Raw genomic sequence first — 19595 nt, forward strand, 5'->3', positions numbered from 1 at the left:
ATGACAGTTAAGACCAATAAGGATTTCAGGTCAAACTGCACACAAGTAGGATGTCTTTTCAACAAATGCTTCAGTTTATCTGACGTGTATGAAGACATTCAGTATCTGGACTAAAGGAGAACTCAGCTGAACTAAAACCATGGTTGCATTCACAGGTGGATCCTTCTTCTGGTCATCTGTGTGCAGCAGCTCAATGCAGTAAGAAATTATTACTAAAGTCTTTCTTTGGATTGGTCTTTCTTTCTTTTTTTTTTACATCAATATCACTCTTCAGACTGCACATACAGAAGACTTTGTGACCATATTGCTAATAATATACTAAGTGAATGGGATGTCATTCAGGACTCAAACAACATGCAGGAATAGACACATCAGTCATATACTAGTCACTCTCATGTTAATAATTTCATAATTATTTCCAAAAGCTTCGTGTGCTCTTTTTTTTCTCTTTCAATCTATTCATTTATGCTGTAGTTTTTAAAGTAAAGTGTAAAGTGTTTTTAAAGTGTTTCTGTTCTTGCTCAGTATAGGATTTCATCTGCTCAACACCCCTCCCCCCCCCCCCCGTCATATTATTATTCCTTTTATGATGTGTTAAACGTGTTCATTAGGTGACACTAAAAGGGAAAGTAATCTGGATTGCATCACATTTTATTTCAAAATGTGTATTTCATAGTTCTTCATTAAGTTTACATGTGTTTATGTCTTTGTACGGCAGAGTTTTGAGACCAAACGTTACCACTTGTGTTCACTGGTGATGGTTTTCAGAGGCGTTTATCTACATTTTGTTGTATTGCAATGCAGCAAAAATATGTAGGCCTGCTAATTAGGTAACTCACACATCACATGTTGTGCTTTAGAACAGATTTATTGCAATGTTTTTAAATTCCTTAAAGGCTGAAACATTGTCCGCCTAACACACTCCACCAAGTGAAACATTTGCATATGCAAGGCACTGCCACAGCTCTGATATTAAAATCAGTTTATGTTGTGATTGATTTGTATACTTGATATTTTATTTGTATGTTTGCCTACACATCACCATGGTAGGCGACCCTAACCCCTGTACATTTCCAATTTTTCTAAAGATGTTACACTACATTAAAGATGCTGCCAATGATGCTAATGTGACCCAGACAGATCCGTCACCTACTGAAAACACTGCTGGTTATACTGCTGCTGCTTGAGTTGTCATGAATGCAGTTTGAATCTGCATTACACAATCCATTCATCCGTGTAACACTGGGATTACCCTGAACATGTTGTTTCATTGATCCTTTAATGACTGGGTTGTTGTTCCTTTTTATATGTCACTCTTTTCGGTTTGTTTACACACGTTGGCCCAAGCCCAGTTTGAATAGATGGGATATTAAGTTAGCATTGGCTAAGATTTTGTCAAAAGATTTCTTGAAGAACTTAATGCAATCCGAAACGTCATATTAAAAATCTTATTGTTGAGAATATTTGTCCTCCAGAATTGACATCTTCCTGTAGTTTAAGTCCATATTATAACATGTATACGGTGTGCTAGAAATACATAACTAAAGTGTACATGGCAACACAATGGTCGAGTTGACTCATGACATAAAGTATAATATTTGTCTATATCACCCTGCTAGGATTTCCCACTTACAGTGCACAGTGAAAATGAGTACACCCCTGTTGAAAAGTAACATTTTGAACAATATTTTAATACACACACAAGTTATTCCCAAAACGTGCATAGAGTAAGTTTAATACAACATCTGTTCAGCTTACAACAGAAAAGAAAGGTCAATAATATAACTTAAATGACATATTTGTCCATTTTTGTGAAATTATGCTGGTGCAAAAGTGAGTACACCCCTATGTTAAACTCCCTGAGAATGGGCCGTGTTGGCCCGAAATGTCATGAAATGAAAAGGCATTAAAAGGGAGGTCATCGTTGTGCGTTTCATCCTTGCCTTACATTGAAATTTTACATTTTGAGTCTGCACCAGGCTAAAAGAGACGTGTGTGAGATTTGACTGAAATCCTATGGAGAGTATCATGATCTGCTTCAGTAGTCACAGTACATGTTGACAAGCATGTTTCTTTTGGTGAAATTCAGCTTCCTACTGTTGATGGCATCCATACAGCCCCAAACCATGTCACTCCCACTACTATGCTTGACTTTAAGCATGGGGCACTTTTCTATGTACAAATCACTTTTTACCACCACACATGCTTGACACCATCGAAAGCAAATTTGTTCATCTTGGTGTCATCAGATCACAGGACATGGTTCCAGCAATCCATATCCTTAGTTTGTTTGTCTCTGATGAGACAATGATAAACAAATTTGCTTTCGATGGTGTCAAGCATGTGTGGTGGTAAAAAGTGATTTGTACAAAGAAAAGTGCCCCATGCTTAAAGTCAAGCATAGTAGTGGGAGTGACATGGTTTGGGGCTGTATGGATGCCATCAACAGTAGGAAGCTGAATTTCACCAAAACAAACATGCTTGTCAACATGTACTGTGACTACTGAAGCAGATCATGATACTCTCCATAGGATTTCAGTCAAATCTCACACACGTCTCTTTTAGCCTGGTGCAGACTCAAAATGTAAAATTTCAATGTAAGGCAAGGATGAAACGCACAACGATGACCTCCCTTTTAATGCCTTTTCATTTCATGACATTTCGGGCCAACACGGCCCATTCTCAGGGAGTTTAACATAGGGGTGTACTCACTTTTGCACCAGCATAATTTCACAAAAATGGACAAATATGTCATTTAAGTTATATTATTGACCTTTCTTTTCTGTTGTAAGCTGAACAGATGTTGTATTAAACTTACTCTATGCACGTTTTGGGAATAACTTGTGTGTGTATTAAAATATTGTTCAAAATGTTACTTTTCAACAGGGGTGTACTCATTTTCACTGTGCACTGTAGGTCAAATATGCCTTTTGAGAGAAACTTTGTTGCAATCGATTTCTAGTTTATGGTGGTAACCAAAGACTGAAGTAACAGCAGAGTGAACAGTAGGTGGCAGGAGCTTCCAGTAACTCAACAGCACAAAGATGTTAGTCGTCAACCTCCCCAAAGCCAACTCAAGTATCTCCTTGCTGTTTGACAGTGGGAGTATCTAGTCTAGATGATCCATTATGGAGCTGCTTGAGACAGATGAGTGACCGGTCAGGTAGAAGAACTAATCACCCTCTCATCTGCCACCACCGGTCGCTCAGCTACCGGTGCGTGTTTGTCTTGGGTCGGATCAGTAGCTGGTGCGCACGCACGCACCCACTTATCAGTGGTGAGCAGCTTAGTTTGGCTCTGCACCACCGCTATAGACCTTGTGCCCAGTTAATAGAAAAAAAGAGCTGTCCACAATATTTAAGTTCGGCAGAGATTATACCCGTCTTCAAATGGTAGTTTAGATTGTCTTATACTGAAGAAGACCTGCTAATATTTTCACTGTGTACAATGTGTTCCCAACACACCGAAGGTCCACGGTCTACTGAAAATACAGACAAATGTTTATTAGTATGTTTTTCTTACTGACGGAGAGGTTCCCATGAAGGCCTGTATCAAAGTGAAAGTAAGAGAGTATTATCAACAGATGTCCTGTATAATCAGCATAAAACTACTCCAAATATTCGCAAAGCTTTGGGAACACACTATCCGGTGTAGAACTCCCACAAGGCACACACATTGATGGGAATATGTGGAGTCACAGGATGGGGTTTTCAGCTGAAAGTCACAACATTTAAGAATTCTAATCAAAGTCAGAGTGGTCTTATTCACCCCCATCTAATCAGAATGCCTCTGTACACAGTAAGACTCAGGATAGTTCTCGAAGCAGTTAGACATTCACAAGTGTCTCCAAGCCTAAACTATAAAGCTTTATCATCTGCCTTCTGATGTCAGGTGTCCTTTTACTGTCTGTGTTTGTGGTTCAAGGGAAGGACTGATGGCCCATGTGAAGGCAGAGACTGCTCAGTATGTCGGTGTCTTCCTGCCAAAGGTGCACAGGTATAAACCTCATTAACAACTTCTTCTCATGTTGCTGTACTACAGCAAACATTATGAAATTGCTCTTCCAGTAGCATCTCTCCTCTTTATTTCCAAGTGTTTGTTTTGTCCTTGATTTTTGTAAATGTCAGCTTATCTGTTCTGCTCAGCCTTCATAAGGAAGAATTATATTTACAATATTTACAACCACTTACATTTTTGCTATCAAGGCCAAAAATGATCATTGAGGAATGAATGTCAACAGATTTTTTTATAACAGTATCTTTATTTTATTCTATGGAGGGGCGTCCGGGAAAGATAGGACAGCGAGGTCCCCGTGGACCAATGGGACCACAGGAACGTATTGGGCCACCTGGAGAGAAAGGCAGGAGGGGAGCAGCGGGATCACATGGCTCAGAGGGTCCAAAAGGATATCGTGTTAGTGTTCATGTTCATGTCCACATATGTTGTGTCTAACACAGAGAGAGACCATGAAATCAACACCAAATGCAAATACAGTTGACAACGTTGATCTAAATCATTATGTCTTAAACTTATTCAAAAGTATGCATTGCTAGGAACAGAGAAAATATTGAAAATGGGTATAAAAAGTTCAATCTAATCTAATCTAATCTATTTTTTTTTCATTTTAGGGCTCGACTGGTGTTCCTGGATTTTATGGTCATGATGGGTCACTGGTAAGTTAACTTTTGCTGCTGTAGATTTATATGTAAGCAGCAAAATGCAAACAGCTCTCCCTGACACTAATATATTCTTAAAAGTGAGTACATTTCTGGATGGATTGTACCAGTTTGAGACCTCAGTGTGTAGCCCCTTAATATTTCTCAGGCATGTGTTGAAACGTGTATGCTAAGCCCTCTGGTGGACAAACGAAAGTTACCGTGTAATATCAGTGCCAGCCTGCTTCTCATTAATTCTTTATATAGCTGCTCAGGAGTGTCTGTTCTAAGTAATAATGAAAAACTATCTTAACCACTCAATTATATAAAATACTAGAATGATGCTGTAAATGCAATAAAGCATATTTCTGAAACATTCTTAGCTTTAGGGAGGAAGGCCACAGCTGTCGTTTCCAATACTTAGCAATGGTACTTCACCATAACTGTCATATATCCCACAGGGTCACCCAGGAGCGGGTGGTGAGCCTGGTTTGCCAGGAGTGGATGGCTGTAATGGGACAAGGGGTCGACCAGGAAATTCTGGTTTGCCTGGTTTGGATGGTCTTCATGGGCCACCTGTGAGAAAAGCACTTGTTTTGATGTTATTCAGTCAAGGATAAGATCTATGTCCTCTTTTCAAGTTATTGGCAGACACAACATACGCATATTGTACACCAAATACAACAAATAGAATAAACATTTGCACTGAATTTTCATAACCATTCTCAAGGAATGTGATTAAAATGATTGTCCTATTGTCCATTTTTAAAATATGTCACACAGTAGTATTGTTAATGAATACAAATGTGCTCTTCTTCAGCTATCATGTACAATATCAATTCTAATGTAAGGCTTTGCTGTGTCCTCTTTTAGGGATTACCTGGTGCTAAAGGAGCTAAAGGAGAACCTTTGTATGGTGCTACCCTTCCAGGTCTTCCTGTAAGTTATGTGACACTGTTCATATTGTTATGCAGGGTTGACTCTATCTATGTCAGAAGCCCCTCTTTTTTGTGGAGCTTCAAAATCACATATGTTTTTTTTAATTCCATATCCATAAAAATCATCATCATCGCTGTACAGGGGGAGCGGGGAAGAGATGGAGAGACTGGTCTGCCTGTAAGTTTTCTGTTGATTTGATGCGAGAGGAATATTGCTCAGTAATACTACGGCAGTGAAAAATGTAAGCTCTAAGCTTTTGTGTGTGGTGATGCTGACCCCTCTCTATATTAATTATCTTTCATTTGTGACTGAGCAATTTATTTATTCTTAAATCAGGGAAGACAAGGAGACATTGGGCCTGAAGGGCGTGCCGGTCCTCCTGGCCTTCCCGGGTTTGAGGTATAAAAAGCTCTCGTTCATTCTCATGAAGTCCACATTAACTCTTTAAGTGCATGTACTGTACAGGATTCCACAAGCACAAAAATATGAATGTGGGGTTTCTCTTAGGGCTTGGAAGGGCCTAAAGGCATAAGAGGACCACCGGTGAGTGGCATGCGTCACAATTTCTTGCAAGTGCTCAGTGCAATGAAAAATTCCCGTGTGCTCACACACAAAACCCTTAATAAAGCTTTGTTTTTCTGCAGGGTGACCCAGGAGGATCACCGGCAGGTGATAAGGGTGACAATGTAAGAAGCCATTCTGGCCTTTGGCAGCTATTCAAAGAGGTTTTGCACGATACATATGAGTGCGTCTGTAATTTTTATGTGCATGTTTATGGATGTATCCATATGGACAACTTAAGAAAATGTTATGGTAAATGTATTCACCTCTTTAATTTCATACTGTAGGGTGAGCAGGGCCCACCTGGTCTACCAGGACGAGAGGAAGTTGTAGAATTTCCCCCAGACTTTCTTCCCCCAAAGGGCTACAAGGTGAATGATGAGCTTTTGTTTACTGTCATTCTGTGGCAACTGATTTTTACTTCATTTAGGATTTTATGGCAGACCATCAATTCTAATTAATCCAAATGAACTTGCCATGCTTTAGTACATTTCATATGTAAACTTACATTCACAGTTCTATCCTCTTTGCTACTCAGGGAGACCCAGGTCCTCCCGGACCATGTGGACCAAAGGGGGAACGTGTAAGTTTAACTTTGTCTGTTAGCTTACAAGTATGTGAGACAAAGACAAACGGCTTGATATGATTTTCATTTTTTCTCCTCATCAGGGAGGGAGAGGAAACAACTCCAGTCAAGAAATTAAAGGAGAACAAGGAATCCTGGGATTTCCAGGAGCGAGGGTAGATAACTCAGATACTGCTTCACACAGAGACATACAAAACAACATTTTTCAGCTCATTATTGCCATCCTTAGGGTCGTCATGGATCTCCTGGTAGGGATGGACCAAGTGGACCAGAGGTACATCTGTGGTATCACTGAACGTTCCCTTATGATTCCATACTCAGACATTTTTTTTGTCAAGTTAAAATTGATTTATCGTCAGGGTTTACGTGGAGACAGCGGACTTCCAGGCCTTACTGGAAAAACTGGTGAAAAGGTGGGCTTCATTCAAACTAGGAAGATATCCCATTGCAATTAAAGCTCAGATGCCATCCGAGAAAGGTGAATCAGTAAATTTGATATTGATGATATGGAGCTACCTGTAAGACATGCTCGTTGGTAGCATTTCTGTTGTTTAATGTGCTCTGTAAGCATGTAAAACAATGAAATAGATACGAAACTAAAAAGATTCCTGATGAAACTGAATTGGATAAAGCAGGTATAGAAAATGTACGGATAAAAAGATTATGTCCCCCTCCTCTACTCCCCTCTTGTGGCTGCTTAGTGATCTGGTCAAAGGTACTGCATAACAAAAATGGAACAGAAGAATCCACTTACCTATTCGTGATTATGGCCCCCGCCTCTGTCCTTGCACTCAACAGGGTGACCCAGGAGATCCAGGAGCTCCAGGTCCTATTGCAGCCGTGATGGTAGTCAAAGGTGAGACTACATCACCCATCCTCTTCGTGGATTTCCGACACTCATAACTGTCCTTTTGTATTTGGTTTTATTTGATACATAAACTTATTTTTATAATTTACCATCTTTATATCCCTGTTTTGGTCAGTAACACGGTGTTTACAGAGCATGCATTATCTTTTTTGGGGTTAAATGAAAAAAGGCAAAAAAAAGTGAAGAAGAAAGAAAAAAGAGAAATAATAAATATATGAATCAAAGGTATTTAATCTAGTAGCTTCTGAGGACCACACTGGAAGTAGAATTTACTGTTTCCAGTTTTCATGGAGAGTAAGATTTAATGGTAACACTTTTTTTTTCTTTTTTCTTGTAGTATTTCCAAAAAAAATGGTCAGATAATCAAATTAACAGATAACCAAAAATGCAATAGGAGATTAACTGAACCATTTCTGGTTCTATATCTATATGTTTGAGGTCTTAAAGGTGACCGTGGACTTCAAGGATTACCTGGATTCCCAGGAGATCCTGGTCACATGGGCATGCCTGGGCCTCCAGGGACACCAGGCATGCCAACAGGTCAGAGTTCAGAATTTTGTAAAGCTCTATGATAATCTTACAGATTGCACCTGACTTTTTTCACGGTCTACAATACAAACGCATAGTTTGCTATATAGCATATACACATAATATTACATAGCACGTAATACTACAGTCTGAAAACTTAGCCTTATACTAGAGGCAGAGAGCTGTACAGTAATGGAAATGTGTTCCTTTACCCAAAACATTTTATTTACTCCATCAGCAGTGATCTGCATTATCTTAGAGATTGCAGGCCTCGATCACACATCATGTGAAGTTTCACATCATTTTTGTCGTGTCCCCCCCCCCATAGAGCCACGGGGGCCCTCTGGTCTGCCAGGGCCAACTGGTGAAAAGGGCTTCAAGGGAGAGCCAGGGAAATACGATGAAAATGAAATCAGACTGCTTTCAGGGCCCAGGGGTAAAAAAGGACTCCCAGGAGTTAAAGGTGTCAGAGGCCCTCCAGGTCCTCCAGGTATATCTGCACTCACTATATATCATACACAACAAAGACATTTGTTATTTGTATTAGTTAATCTTCTATAGTGAGGTAATTATTAAACTATAATTGCTTATCCATGAGTTTTTGCACATGTTCATCTGAATGATGAGCTATCTCCTGGTTTGTGTGTCTGTGTGTGCATGGTATGGCAAATATGATGGGATCTGACCAGGGTGTGGAGGTAATGTGGACAATATCTCATCAAATATCCATTCCAATGTCTTGTAGTCATTTTCAACCATGTTGGTCAACATGTCTGATTGGTTATTTGCACAGACTATTACTGCGAGCCAGGTGACCCTGGGGAACCTGGTGATGACGGACCCAACGGATTACGTGGAAACAAAGGTCTCAGAGGAATTAAAGGTGATCTGTTGCTATTAAATTCAATTATGTTCAATTTTCTCACAACAAAAGTAGGCTCTTTAAAGATCCAGTCAAATTTATTCTGATCATTATTCTATTCATTCAAATCAAATTAATTTAAATCCAAAAACTGGAACAATATCTTTCCGGATTATTCTCATCAGAACCCTCGCTCCAGGCTTTTGGATCAGCTAGATGCTTTTCGGAGAATTTGGGAATGTACTGGGTGTGAACTTAGTTGTGCATCTCTGCTTCCTTGTAAGGAAACCTTGAAAGTGAGGACACTTTCATTCAGTCAATTGTGCAATATTATTGATTCTCAGCGGGGAAAATGATCAGTTTTTGTAAAACAAACAAGAAATGGTACAACAATAAAGACTTGGCAGGTTGTTTTGGCCAGTAGCTGTTGATGAGAAACTTGCAACTCTGGAGCCAAAAGTATATGTGTAAGGTGATAGTGGACCAAGTAGCAAATGCACAAACTATTACAGACACAAATATGATGACACGCAAAAGTTGCATATATGTAAATCCATGGAGAATGTCAAGAGGACAGCAGTGGAAGAAAAGCAAAGTTTTACACCTACTATTAAAAGTGGAGAGGATGTCTGCCTCAGCATGTCTGTTTATTCACGTGTTTCATCACAGTCATACATTTTCCCTTCTCTCATCTTGTAAAGGTTGTCCAGGGCAATGTCTGGGTTTACAGGGACCTCCAGGACCTAAGGGGTACCCCGGACCCAGGGGAGATGATGGTCAAAGAGGCCAACAAGTAAGGAGGACATTGCATAAACTAAACTGTATTTCCTTTTCTATGTTTAAAAGTATATTCTTAGTAATAACCAAACAAACATAATTTAAAATTTGACTAAGTGTTCTTTTTTTCTACAGGGCTACCAGGGACTAGTAGGGTCAAAGGGACAAAAGGGTCAGAAAGGCGACTCTTTTGTGTCTGGTGTTAAAGGTGAGCATGTGTTAAAGTATTGCTTGTACTGTACAAAGTAATTTGAAAAATAAGAAAGTCCTGTTTTAAAGTTATAGATGAGTATAACATTAGTCTTATAAGGAATTTGACGTTTCTAAGTACTTCAGTATCTTCTGTTTTGCAAACCTTAAACAAATGTAATCACTGCTCATTGTATTCGGCTCACTTTTCAGTACAATAAATCTAAATAAATCACAAGCTGTAGCTGTATGTGGGTAACTTATATATCCAGTGATTAAACTGATATGCCTTGTTTCTTTCTTATATTGGAAGGTGCTAAGGGTGACCGAGGAGACTCTGGATTTTCTGGTCTTCTCGGTGAAACAGGAAGGCCAGGACAGGATGGTCTCCCTGGCCCTGTGGGAGACCCTGGACGACCGGTGAGGGTGTTTCTTTTGGAAGTGGAAGTGTATTTTTTGGAAGCTGGTTATTTACACTGCACGTGTAAAAATATTCCACTTTGCCACACTTTTGGGTTTCACTTTTCAACTTCTATTATTTGCACCCTGCAAAAATGTTGCAGGGTGCAAGATTTCCTGGCCCCAAAGGTTACCCAGGTGTTGCTGGACCCAAAGGAATTCCAGGGTCTGTGGGTCCCCTAGGTCCTGGTTTTCCAGGACCAGTTGGGACACCTGGACCTTCGGGAAATCAGGGACTTCCTGGCACATCAGGAATCCCTGGAAAAAAAGGCACTCCAGGTTAAATTTAATTTGTCTGATACTACTCACCCATTCCTACACAAGACAAGGTGTCACTGACTCTGAAAGAATGTTGCATTTGTGTCACGAGGTGAAATAGTGAAATGCTGCCACGCAAACAGGACTGGCCCACCAGGTCGAATGGGTGAGAAAGGTTCACCAGGTCAGTCTTAATCAGCAAGTCTGCTCTCACCATTATCTTCCAGGCTTCAATCTACATCATCAATGAATAAGATTCATGTCATGAGACAATGATATAATTCAGCTTTCAACATTTTCAATTTTTTTTGGCCACTTTTCAGGGATACCAGGAGAACCAGGAAGATATGGCTTTCCTGGAGCTCCAGGACAACCGGGCCCTAAAGGCATGAAAGGAGATGACGGTGGATTTTGGGAGATGGGACCACCTGGTAATGACTCTGATATGCTGGCAAATAATAGATTAAAACAGCTCAAGCTGGAGGACCATTAAGCATCCACATGTCATGAATTTATAAAAAGATCAATTATTGATTATGTGGAAAAGTTGTCCTTATACTAATTGGTCTATCTCATTTGTCAAAGGACCTCGAGGTTTAAATGGGAATCCAGGGGACCCTGGTTCCAGCGGAGTTAGTCTTGATGGTCCTGAAGGCCCTCCTGGGTTACCAGGACCCCCAGGTAGGAAGGGTGGCCCAGGAGAAGTCCTGTCTGCCAGGCCAGGTGCACCTGGCCCACCTGGGAAAAAAGGAATCCCTGGAACACCAGGATTTCCAGGACTACCGGGTAACAGTTATTTGCATATATAAATCAACACAAACAAACCTTTAGAAAATGTAATCAAAGCTACACTAAGCGGACAAAAATGCTCATCTTACAGCTTCCAACTTTTACTGCATTGGCATTGTTTGACCATTGATTAATTTGCATTACAGGCATACAAGGTCAATCAGGACGACCAGGTCACAAAGGAGAGCCAGGGTTCAATGGAGACAGTGGAGCAACTGGTCCCCCAGGCCCATCATGTACTCTTTGTGAACCGATACCAGGTCGTCCAGGACCTCCAGGAGGCCCAGGAGTGAGGGGAGGACCAGGTAAACACATGATGATGTCATAATCAATAGTTCTGAGAAATCTATGAGATTGCTGGCTTTGTGTATTTTATGCTATACGAATTTTACAATGTTTTGCAGGCTGCCCCGGTCAGAAGGGTGTTAGGGGATATATAGGTCCACCTGGCTATGGGCTGAAGGGACCACAAGGTTTTCCTGGTCCTCCTGGTGATCCAGGCTCGGCTGGACCAAGAGGCACTGCTGGTCCCCCAGGAGAAAATGGTACTGATGGTTGGCCAGGACAGAAAGGTAAGTCAGGGGCATTTCTTTTTAGTTTTTGAATACAGTATACAATCACACAGGAGCTTTGGTTTTTGTTTCACAACCAGTTGGTTCATCCTAAAACAGCATTTTTAGTTTTATTCACACACAGCTGGGCACAATTAATGTTTGAATATCTCAATCTGAATTTGAATTGAATATTTCACATCTACTGTGTCCTGATTAAAATAAAACTTCCCTTTGATTCATGGAGGTGAAAGAGGGTACTCCGGCAGGCCTGGGACTGGCAGTGTTCCAGGACCTCCTGGACCTCCAGGACTGAGAGGTAAACAGGGAGAGAGAGGTTTAAACGGTCACCCAGGTGATGCAGGAGACCCAGGACTGCCTGGTAATAAAGGTAAGAGTGTGTATAAAGGTACATCTCTGATGACTATACTCATGGCTCATGAAACAGAAAATCACATAAATGTCTGGAGCACTGTGCATGTATTCCGCATTCGGTTTCCATACAAAATGTGAAGTTAGGACAAGAAAATATATACAACACATTATGCATGACGCATTAAACATTATTTTTCAACAAATTTGGGATGAAACTCTTTATTATATTATATTTCACAAATTCTAGTGCTTCAAATTCAAAGTCAGATCATGCAAGACTTATAGCATAAACAAAAAGCACACTAGAAGGATGATGTCAGTGGCAAAGGCCTGTACCATTCCAACAACTTTAAGAGGGCAATCTTGATCCATACCAAAATCTAATAAGTTCTTCATCCATCAGTGTTCCATCTCTGTCTCCTGGTATCTTGAACATTTGGTTTATAAACATTTTTTCCTGTCAAACAGATAAACAGACAAACATACAAAAGTTATTGAAATTATCCTTCCACTGGCGAGGGGATATCAACTTGTGCAGGCTGTATAGAGTGCCTCTAAAACAGCCAGCCAGCATAAAGACCACAGTAGTAGCTAATCAGTTAGCCAGATGACCAAGGAAGGAAACGTGTTTAAGCTTTTGTTTTGGTTATTGTGGTACATTGTCTATCTTCTTAATAAATCTGAAAGAAAGGCATTTTGTTTTAACTGTGTGATCTATTCAGGTTTACGTGGACCTCCTGGAATACCAGGAATTTCCAACTGGACAAAAGGCCAGCCAGGAACTTCAGGAGAGAGAGGGCCACCAGGCCAGCAAGGACTTACAGGCAATGTATTTTTAATTTGTCTTACATATGTCTGTAAAATATCCATCCATCCATTATCTATACCGCTGAATCCGTCGATCGGGTCGCGGGTGGGCTGGAGCCTATCCCAGCAGTCAATGGGCGAGAGGCGGGATACACCCTGGACAGGCCGCCAGTCCATCGCAGGGCCACATAGAGACATACGAGACAAACAACCATGCACGCTCACACTCACTCCTAAGGACAATTTAGAGATGCCAATCAACCTAACATGCATGATTTTTTGGACAGTGGGAGGAAGCCGGAGTACCCGGAGAGAGTCTGTAAAATATGTATTTTCAATTTTTTCTTTACAAGAAAGATACATTGTGTTTTAATATAAACAACATAGAACTGCATCAGCTTATATTTGTTGCGTCACTTACAGGTCCAAAAGGCGCAAGGGGCATCCCAGGTGATTCAGGCTGTGATGGACGGCCCGGTCCACCAGGATTTAAGGGTTTTGTTGGTGCTCCAGGCAGGGCAGGAAAACCAGGACCCCCTGGGAATCCTGGAGTAAAAGGCTCTCCTGGTCCAAAGGGATTTCCAGGGCATGCAGGAGATCCGGTACACAGCAAACCATTTTCTTTCTTCATATTTCAGTGAGAGTTGTTTGTGCCTAATTTACTATCTGTCCAATGTATAACCAGCTGCCACTTAAGTCAAGTTCAATAAAACAACTAATCCTGTACACGTACTGTCATAAAAAATTGCCCTCTCAATCTGCAACACACAGCAGATAAGTTCCAGTTGTCTGTAACACAGAGCCATGTTTGCTCCTATAACTTGTGTCCCTGTGTCATACAGGGAGATCCAGGGCCCATGGGACTTACAGGTATCCCCGGGATTCCGGGATTTCCCGGTGCTAAGGGTGAGTCATGAAGTTGTGATGGGTAGGTTTATGTATGGTTGATTTCATTTAGTGGAGATGATACAAATCAACAGCAGCCTGGGTCAAAAGTAAGTGAGTAAGTATCAAAAACACCAAGCTATATGGTTATGATAAATGCAAATATAACTGTATGTTCCCTTTATTTAAGTCTTATTTTGTTGTGCTGACTGCTATTAAACCAAACCTGTTCCAGGTCTTAAAGGGCAGTTTCATGGGGAACCTGGTTCACCAGGACCCAAAGGATTACCAGGGGAGGATGGCCCCAGCGGTAAGTTAGAAACATGTCACAGTGGGCAGAATTTTTTCATGTTATGTAGATTATCTTGGTTAAACCTGTCTTACAAGAGATCTGTAGGTTTCTTGGACTTCATACAGTAAGTATACAAATTACTGGAAATACAGTTGTAACTAGTCTCTTTCGTTAGCAAAAAGAGGTTGGCCAGGAGATCCAGGCGACCCAGCACCCAAGGGAAGGCCTGGACATCCTGGACAACCGGGCACCCCTGGGGAATCAGGAAGACAAGGCCGACCAGGTGATTTTTAGTAAACGTTTGGATTTGAAAATCAATACACTTGCCGTGATTAACAGTAATTCCGCCAGAGACAAAATGTTCTAGGCTCAGGACCATCCTGTTCTGTTCTCTTTGTGTATGAATTGTTTTTTTGTCAGGCATCTCTGATTTCCTTTTGCAGTCCAAAGACGAGCACATTAGGCTTTGTGGTCATATTGAATTGGGGGCAGGTGTGAGTGTTCTTGTTCCAACCCCAGCCCCAACACCCTACAGGTAGAAATTGGGTATAGCTTATGGATATATGTACTGTGTATGGATGCTGCTGATTCGCTCAAGCATGTCTGTCTGTGACTCGCTGTCCATTACCAATTTGCCCGGTAGGGATTAGGATTATGGGTTATAGGTAATGCAATCTAAAGTAAAATAACAAACAACTGTGGGAAGAGTTAGATTGTCAAACTCCACCTTCCCGCATACTGCTGAAAGCCACTCAATACGCTAGGAGGGCTAACTCAAGATACATTTCAGGAGCACGATAGCACCCAGCTCTGAGGTGTCACATATCATTCATTAAAAGGAAATTAAGTGGTCACTGCAAGAAAGTGACCTGCAACATAAAAATACAATAAAGCTCACATATGCTTATACAGTACATAAAAAGTGCAAAGAGTGTTATTGTTATATGTTAATAATTTGACATTTTTTCACACTCTTCAAGTTTAGAATAGAATAGAATAGAATAGAATAGAATGGAAAAATACTTTATTTATCCCCCAATGGGGGAAATTCAAATTCGTCAAGTAGCTCAACATTTTTTTTTACATATTTACAATGATTGAATTAACAACAATAATAATACTACTACTAACTAAATAATAATAAATGACTAAATGGCAAAATAAACAAATAAATACAAATCAATCAATCAATTTGAGAAGAACTCAGCAGCCACTGTTATAAAGCCTTATGCCTGTGGGAACAAAGGACCTCTTGAACCTCTCAGTCCTACAGCGCAGAGAGATGAGCCTCTCACTGCAGCTGCTCCTCTGTCCTGTCAGGATGCTGTGGAGAGGATGTTTATTGTTCTCCATCACAGAATCTAACTTCCTCCTCATGAGTTTCTCCACCACAGCACCTCTTTTAGAAGATGGATTTGTATTATTTCTCGTTGAATATCTTTTACTTCAAATATGAGTTTTTGCCAACGTGTTGATTCCAGCACTTTGAAACATATGTGTCCCCAGGCTTTCCTGGGCCTTGCGGTCCATCAGGTCATCCAGGTCTTCCAGGTCCTCCAGGTGACCACGGGGGTTTGGGACAACTAGGCCTTGCCGGCCCATGTGGACCTCGAGGTACTAACATATTTTAAACTGTGTGTCCTATTCTTGAATATGCCAAGTAAATAAAAAAAAATCAGCTGCTTAGATGTGGACAATGAGTTTGTGATGAAAGTTTATTTTTCAGTTAAATCTGTAGAAACATACATGTTCAAATCCTCAAAGGAAATTAACTGAAAATATAACAGAAAATGATTATATTATTTTTATTCATTGATTTATTTTTTTATTATGATCTTATGTTAGGCCCACCTGGGCCACCAGGTCTAGATGGACTGGATGGGCTAAGAGGTCCAAAAGGCGTAAAGGGAGCACGCGGTAAGAGAAATAAAACTTTGTAGTGTTGATGTTCCTCTTTGCTATGACAAGTTAATGTAAATATACCTGTTCAGAACTCTAGAAGGATTTTTTCAACAGGATCGCTGAAGAGAACTGTTACACAAGCTTTCCCTCAAAAGTGTGACAACTTCAATTTTTTTTTGCTCAATACATAAGTAATAAATATGAGCATATTATAGGATGTAATACTATATTCACTTATATTCTAGGCATATATACTCGTGGCCCACCCGGACAACGTGGTTTTCCTGGAGACAAAGGTGTCAGGGGCTGCTCAGGACCTACTTTTCCTGGCCCTATAGGCTCAAGGGGACCACCTGGCAGCACAGGTATTATATATATCATATATGAGTTTGATTTTTAATAGGCATCGGCGTACATATAATAATGTACTTTTGAAAGTAGCATAAAACTACTTTACAGTACAATTGAAACTTATTTCAAGTTATCTTGTCCTTAGAATGCCAACAGTTTCAGTTCCTTCGTCCGTTTTAATTGCTGATCCAGTTATTTCTTATCCGACATGCTTTTGCACTCATTTTCAGTACTTTATTTACTGGTCTCTCCTCCCCATGATTTTGTATTTCTTCCTGCAGGTCCTCCAGGCAGACCAGGTGAACCGGGTCACCCTGGTAAGGCTTGCCTAACACCTTTACAAGGACCCTGTGGAGATCGAGGATATGAAGGGCCTATGGGACCCTCAGGTTTTTATGTGTCTACTTAAGTTGATTTATTTTTGTGTCATTGTTGACCTCTATCTTTACGCTGCCATACTTTGAGATAAACACTGTGAGGATTACTGTATACGTGTACCGTGGGTATGTGTGCCATTCTGTATATTTTCTAGCAATTTGGAATTTGTTTTTTAGGTCCTCCTGGATTACCTGGGGAACCGGGAACCACCAATTTCTCCAAAGGAGAGCCAGGACCAACTGGCCTTCCAGGGTTACCAGGCCGTAAAGGAAATAAGGGCCTTCTAGGGCCCCCTGGGCCCCCTGGGCCTCAAGACTGCTACAGTTTTACAGGACCAAAGGGTATATAAAGTGCAAGACTGATGCAATTGTGCTTTAAAGTGTTACATTTCCCTTGAAAATATTCCAAATGTTGCCAAACTTTGACAGGTGAGAGAGGTCCTGTTGGTCCAGGTGGTCCTCCAGGACCCAAAGGTCAAACAGGAGTATCTGGGCCTCAAGGCTGCAAGGGAGAAACTGGCACAGCTGGAGATGTAGGTGGGTGGCACTGTAGCAGAGAAATTAAATGACTTACACGTACTTGACTGTTATCAATAGGTATTTTATTGCAATCAGATCCATTTGTTGTGATTTTTCCAGGTGAAAAAGGTGCACCCGGTGACTTAATCACTGAATGTTCAGGCTTTGATCCTCTTGGACCCCCTGGACCACAGGGCCCCCCAGGTCCTGTGGGAATTGTGGGTCCACCTGGACCTCCAGGACAAAAAGGTAAGAACATTTTTTTTGGCATGATTTTGGTCCGTGTCAGTAAAAATCTGTGTTGAATGCTACTCAGTTGCCTCTGCCAGTTTGCAAATGTACACATGTGCTTGTTTTTTCTTCTGTATGATTCAGGAGAGAGGGGTGCTAAAGGGTCCGTGGGCTTCCCTGGCAGAACAGGTCCGCCTGGTTGTAATGGTCCAGCTGGAGACCCAGGAGATGTTGGTGTGCCAGGATTTGTTGGGCCTCAAGGTGAACAACCAGATACAGTAATTTAATCATCCCAACCTTTGTGCTGACACAATAACCAAAATCAGCTGCACATGACTGGTAACTTGCACAGCGTCTTTCAATAAAACTCTGAGTTTACGTTGAAGTGAATAACATTTCTGGCTTTTTACTCAGGGTATCAACTAAAATGAGAAATTTCATATCTCCTTATCTAACCTCACTCTCATCTTCTCTCCATATTATCCTTTTGCTATTTGTTCAATCACTCCCTCCGCCAGGTGCTCCAGGTCCTGCTGGTGATCCAGGTTCACCAGGCTGTGGAGAGCCGCTGAGGTCTGGCTTTCTTTTAGTTATCCACAACCAGTCAGTTGAGGTGCCACAATGCCCAGTAGGCAGCAGTCAGCTTTGGGTGGGATACAGTCTCATATACTTTGAGGGACAAGAGAAGGCTCGTAGTCAAGACCTAGGTAAGTGTCTGTAATATTAGAATATATTTTGTTGACCACTTGAAATGAGTTTTCAGCTTTTTGGGTTTAAAAAAGTCTGTTTTACCATTTCTGTCTTTGTTTCCCACCTCTGCCTATAGGCCAGCCTGGCTCCTGCCTCCCTGTTTTCTCCACCATGCCTTTCTCTTACTGCAACAAAGGTGCCTGCCACTACTCTAGTCATAATGACAAATCCTATTGGCTCTCCACCACTGCTCCCATACCCATGATGCCGCTCTTTGGTTCAGAAATTCGCAACCACATAAGCCGCTGTGTGGTATGCGAGACGGTTTCACCTGCTGTGGCTTTTCACAGTCAGGATCACAGGATCCCTCCATGCCCACCCAGCTGGAGGAGTTTGTGGACAGGGTACTCTTTTCTTCTGGTGAGTTTGCTTAAAAGCTTGATTGGGTTTATGGGAAGTTTATAGTCTATTCCCTTCACAGAGCACCTCCTTTTTTTTCTGTTCTCAGCACACAGGGGCAGGGGATGAGGGTGGTGGACAGTCTCTGACTTCTTCAGGTAGCTGCCTGAAGGATTTCCGAACTCACCCCTTCATTGAATGCCAAGGTGCGCGGGGCTCCTGTCACTACTTCGCCAACCTCTACAGTTTTTGGCTGACAACCGTGAGTCAGACGGAGCAGTTTATCACTCCAAAGCCTTCCACCATCAAAGCAGCCGAAAAGCAGCGACATAAGACCAGCCAGTGTAATGTCTGCCTTCGAGAACAATAATGTGCCTCATCTAATGTCAGCTTCATCTTTTAAATATTTCTAACATCTTTTAAGATAATCCATGTTTGAAATCTTACTAAGAGGGTTATAGATAATGAAGAAAAAAAAAAAACGGAAGTATGCACTTACTATGGGAAAAGCTTCTCTTTTTTTAATCAATAAAAGATTTTCTATCTTTAATTATAAAGAATGTTTTCATCATTTTTAATTTTGTGCTTTGACTTTATTTGAACTTGATCATTTTTTTTTCTTTTAGAAAACCTTTCGAAGAAATGTTCAGAGAACCCTCTCTTTTCTTCCTAGTTTTGCTTCTCCTGAATTAAAATTTTAAAAATAAAGAACATGAGTCATGCTGAGTTCAGTTGCAAGTACACT

At 41.0% G+C, this 19595-nt stretch overlaps 1 protein-coding gene across 1 annotated transcript; it reads left to right on the top strand.

Annotated features, from left to right (window-relative positions):
* The first annotated feature begins 3934 nt into the window (after positions 1-3934).
* On the top strand, positions 3935-19220 carry LOC142399517 (uncharacterized). Its single transcript, XM_075484244.1, has 39 exons — positions 3935-3996; positions 4629-4673; positions 5117-5233; positions 5529-5594; positions 5931-5993; positions 6239-6263; positions 6443-6526; positions 6694-6738; positions 6825-7015; positions 7101-7154; positions 7540-7567; positions 8057-8149; positions 8466-8627; positions 8931-9020; positions 9730-9792; positions 9912-9984; positions 10279-10385; positions 10529-10703; positions 10795-10866; positions 11006-11113; positions 11268-11468; positions 11618-11776; positions 11876-12043; positions 12270-12413; positions 13120-13226; positions 13628-13755; positions 14047-14110; positions 14325-14399; positions 14557-14664; positions 15863-15941; positions 16227-16298; positions 16916-16951; positions 17189-17353; positions 17441-17548; positions 17651-17779; positions 17906-18034; positions 18274-18468; positions 18588-18871; positions 18960-19220. Exons 1-39 carry the CDS (start codon positions 3935-3937, stop codon positions 19218-19220), a joined length of 4335 nt encoding a protein of 1444 aa, XP_075340359.1.
* The last annotated feature ends 375 nt before the right edge of the window (positions 19221-19595 follow it).

This window comes from Odontesthes bonariensis, chromosome 14 (genome assembly GCF_027942865.1).
Source record: "Odontesthes bonariensis isolate fOdoBon6 chromosome 14, fOdoBon6.hap1, whole genome shotgun sequence".
NCBI classification, from domain to species: Eukaryota; Metazoa; Chordata; class Actinopteri; order Atheriniformes; family Atherinopsidae; genus Odontesthes; species Odontesthes bonariensis.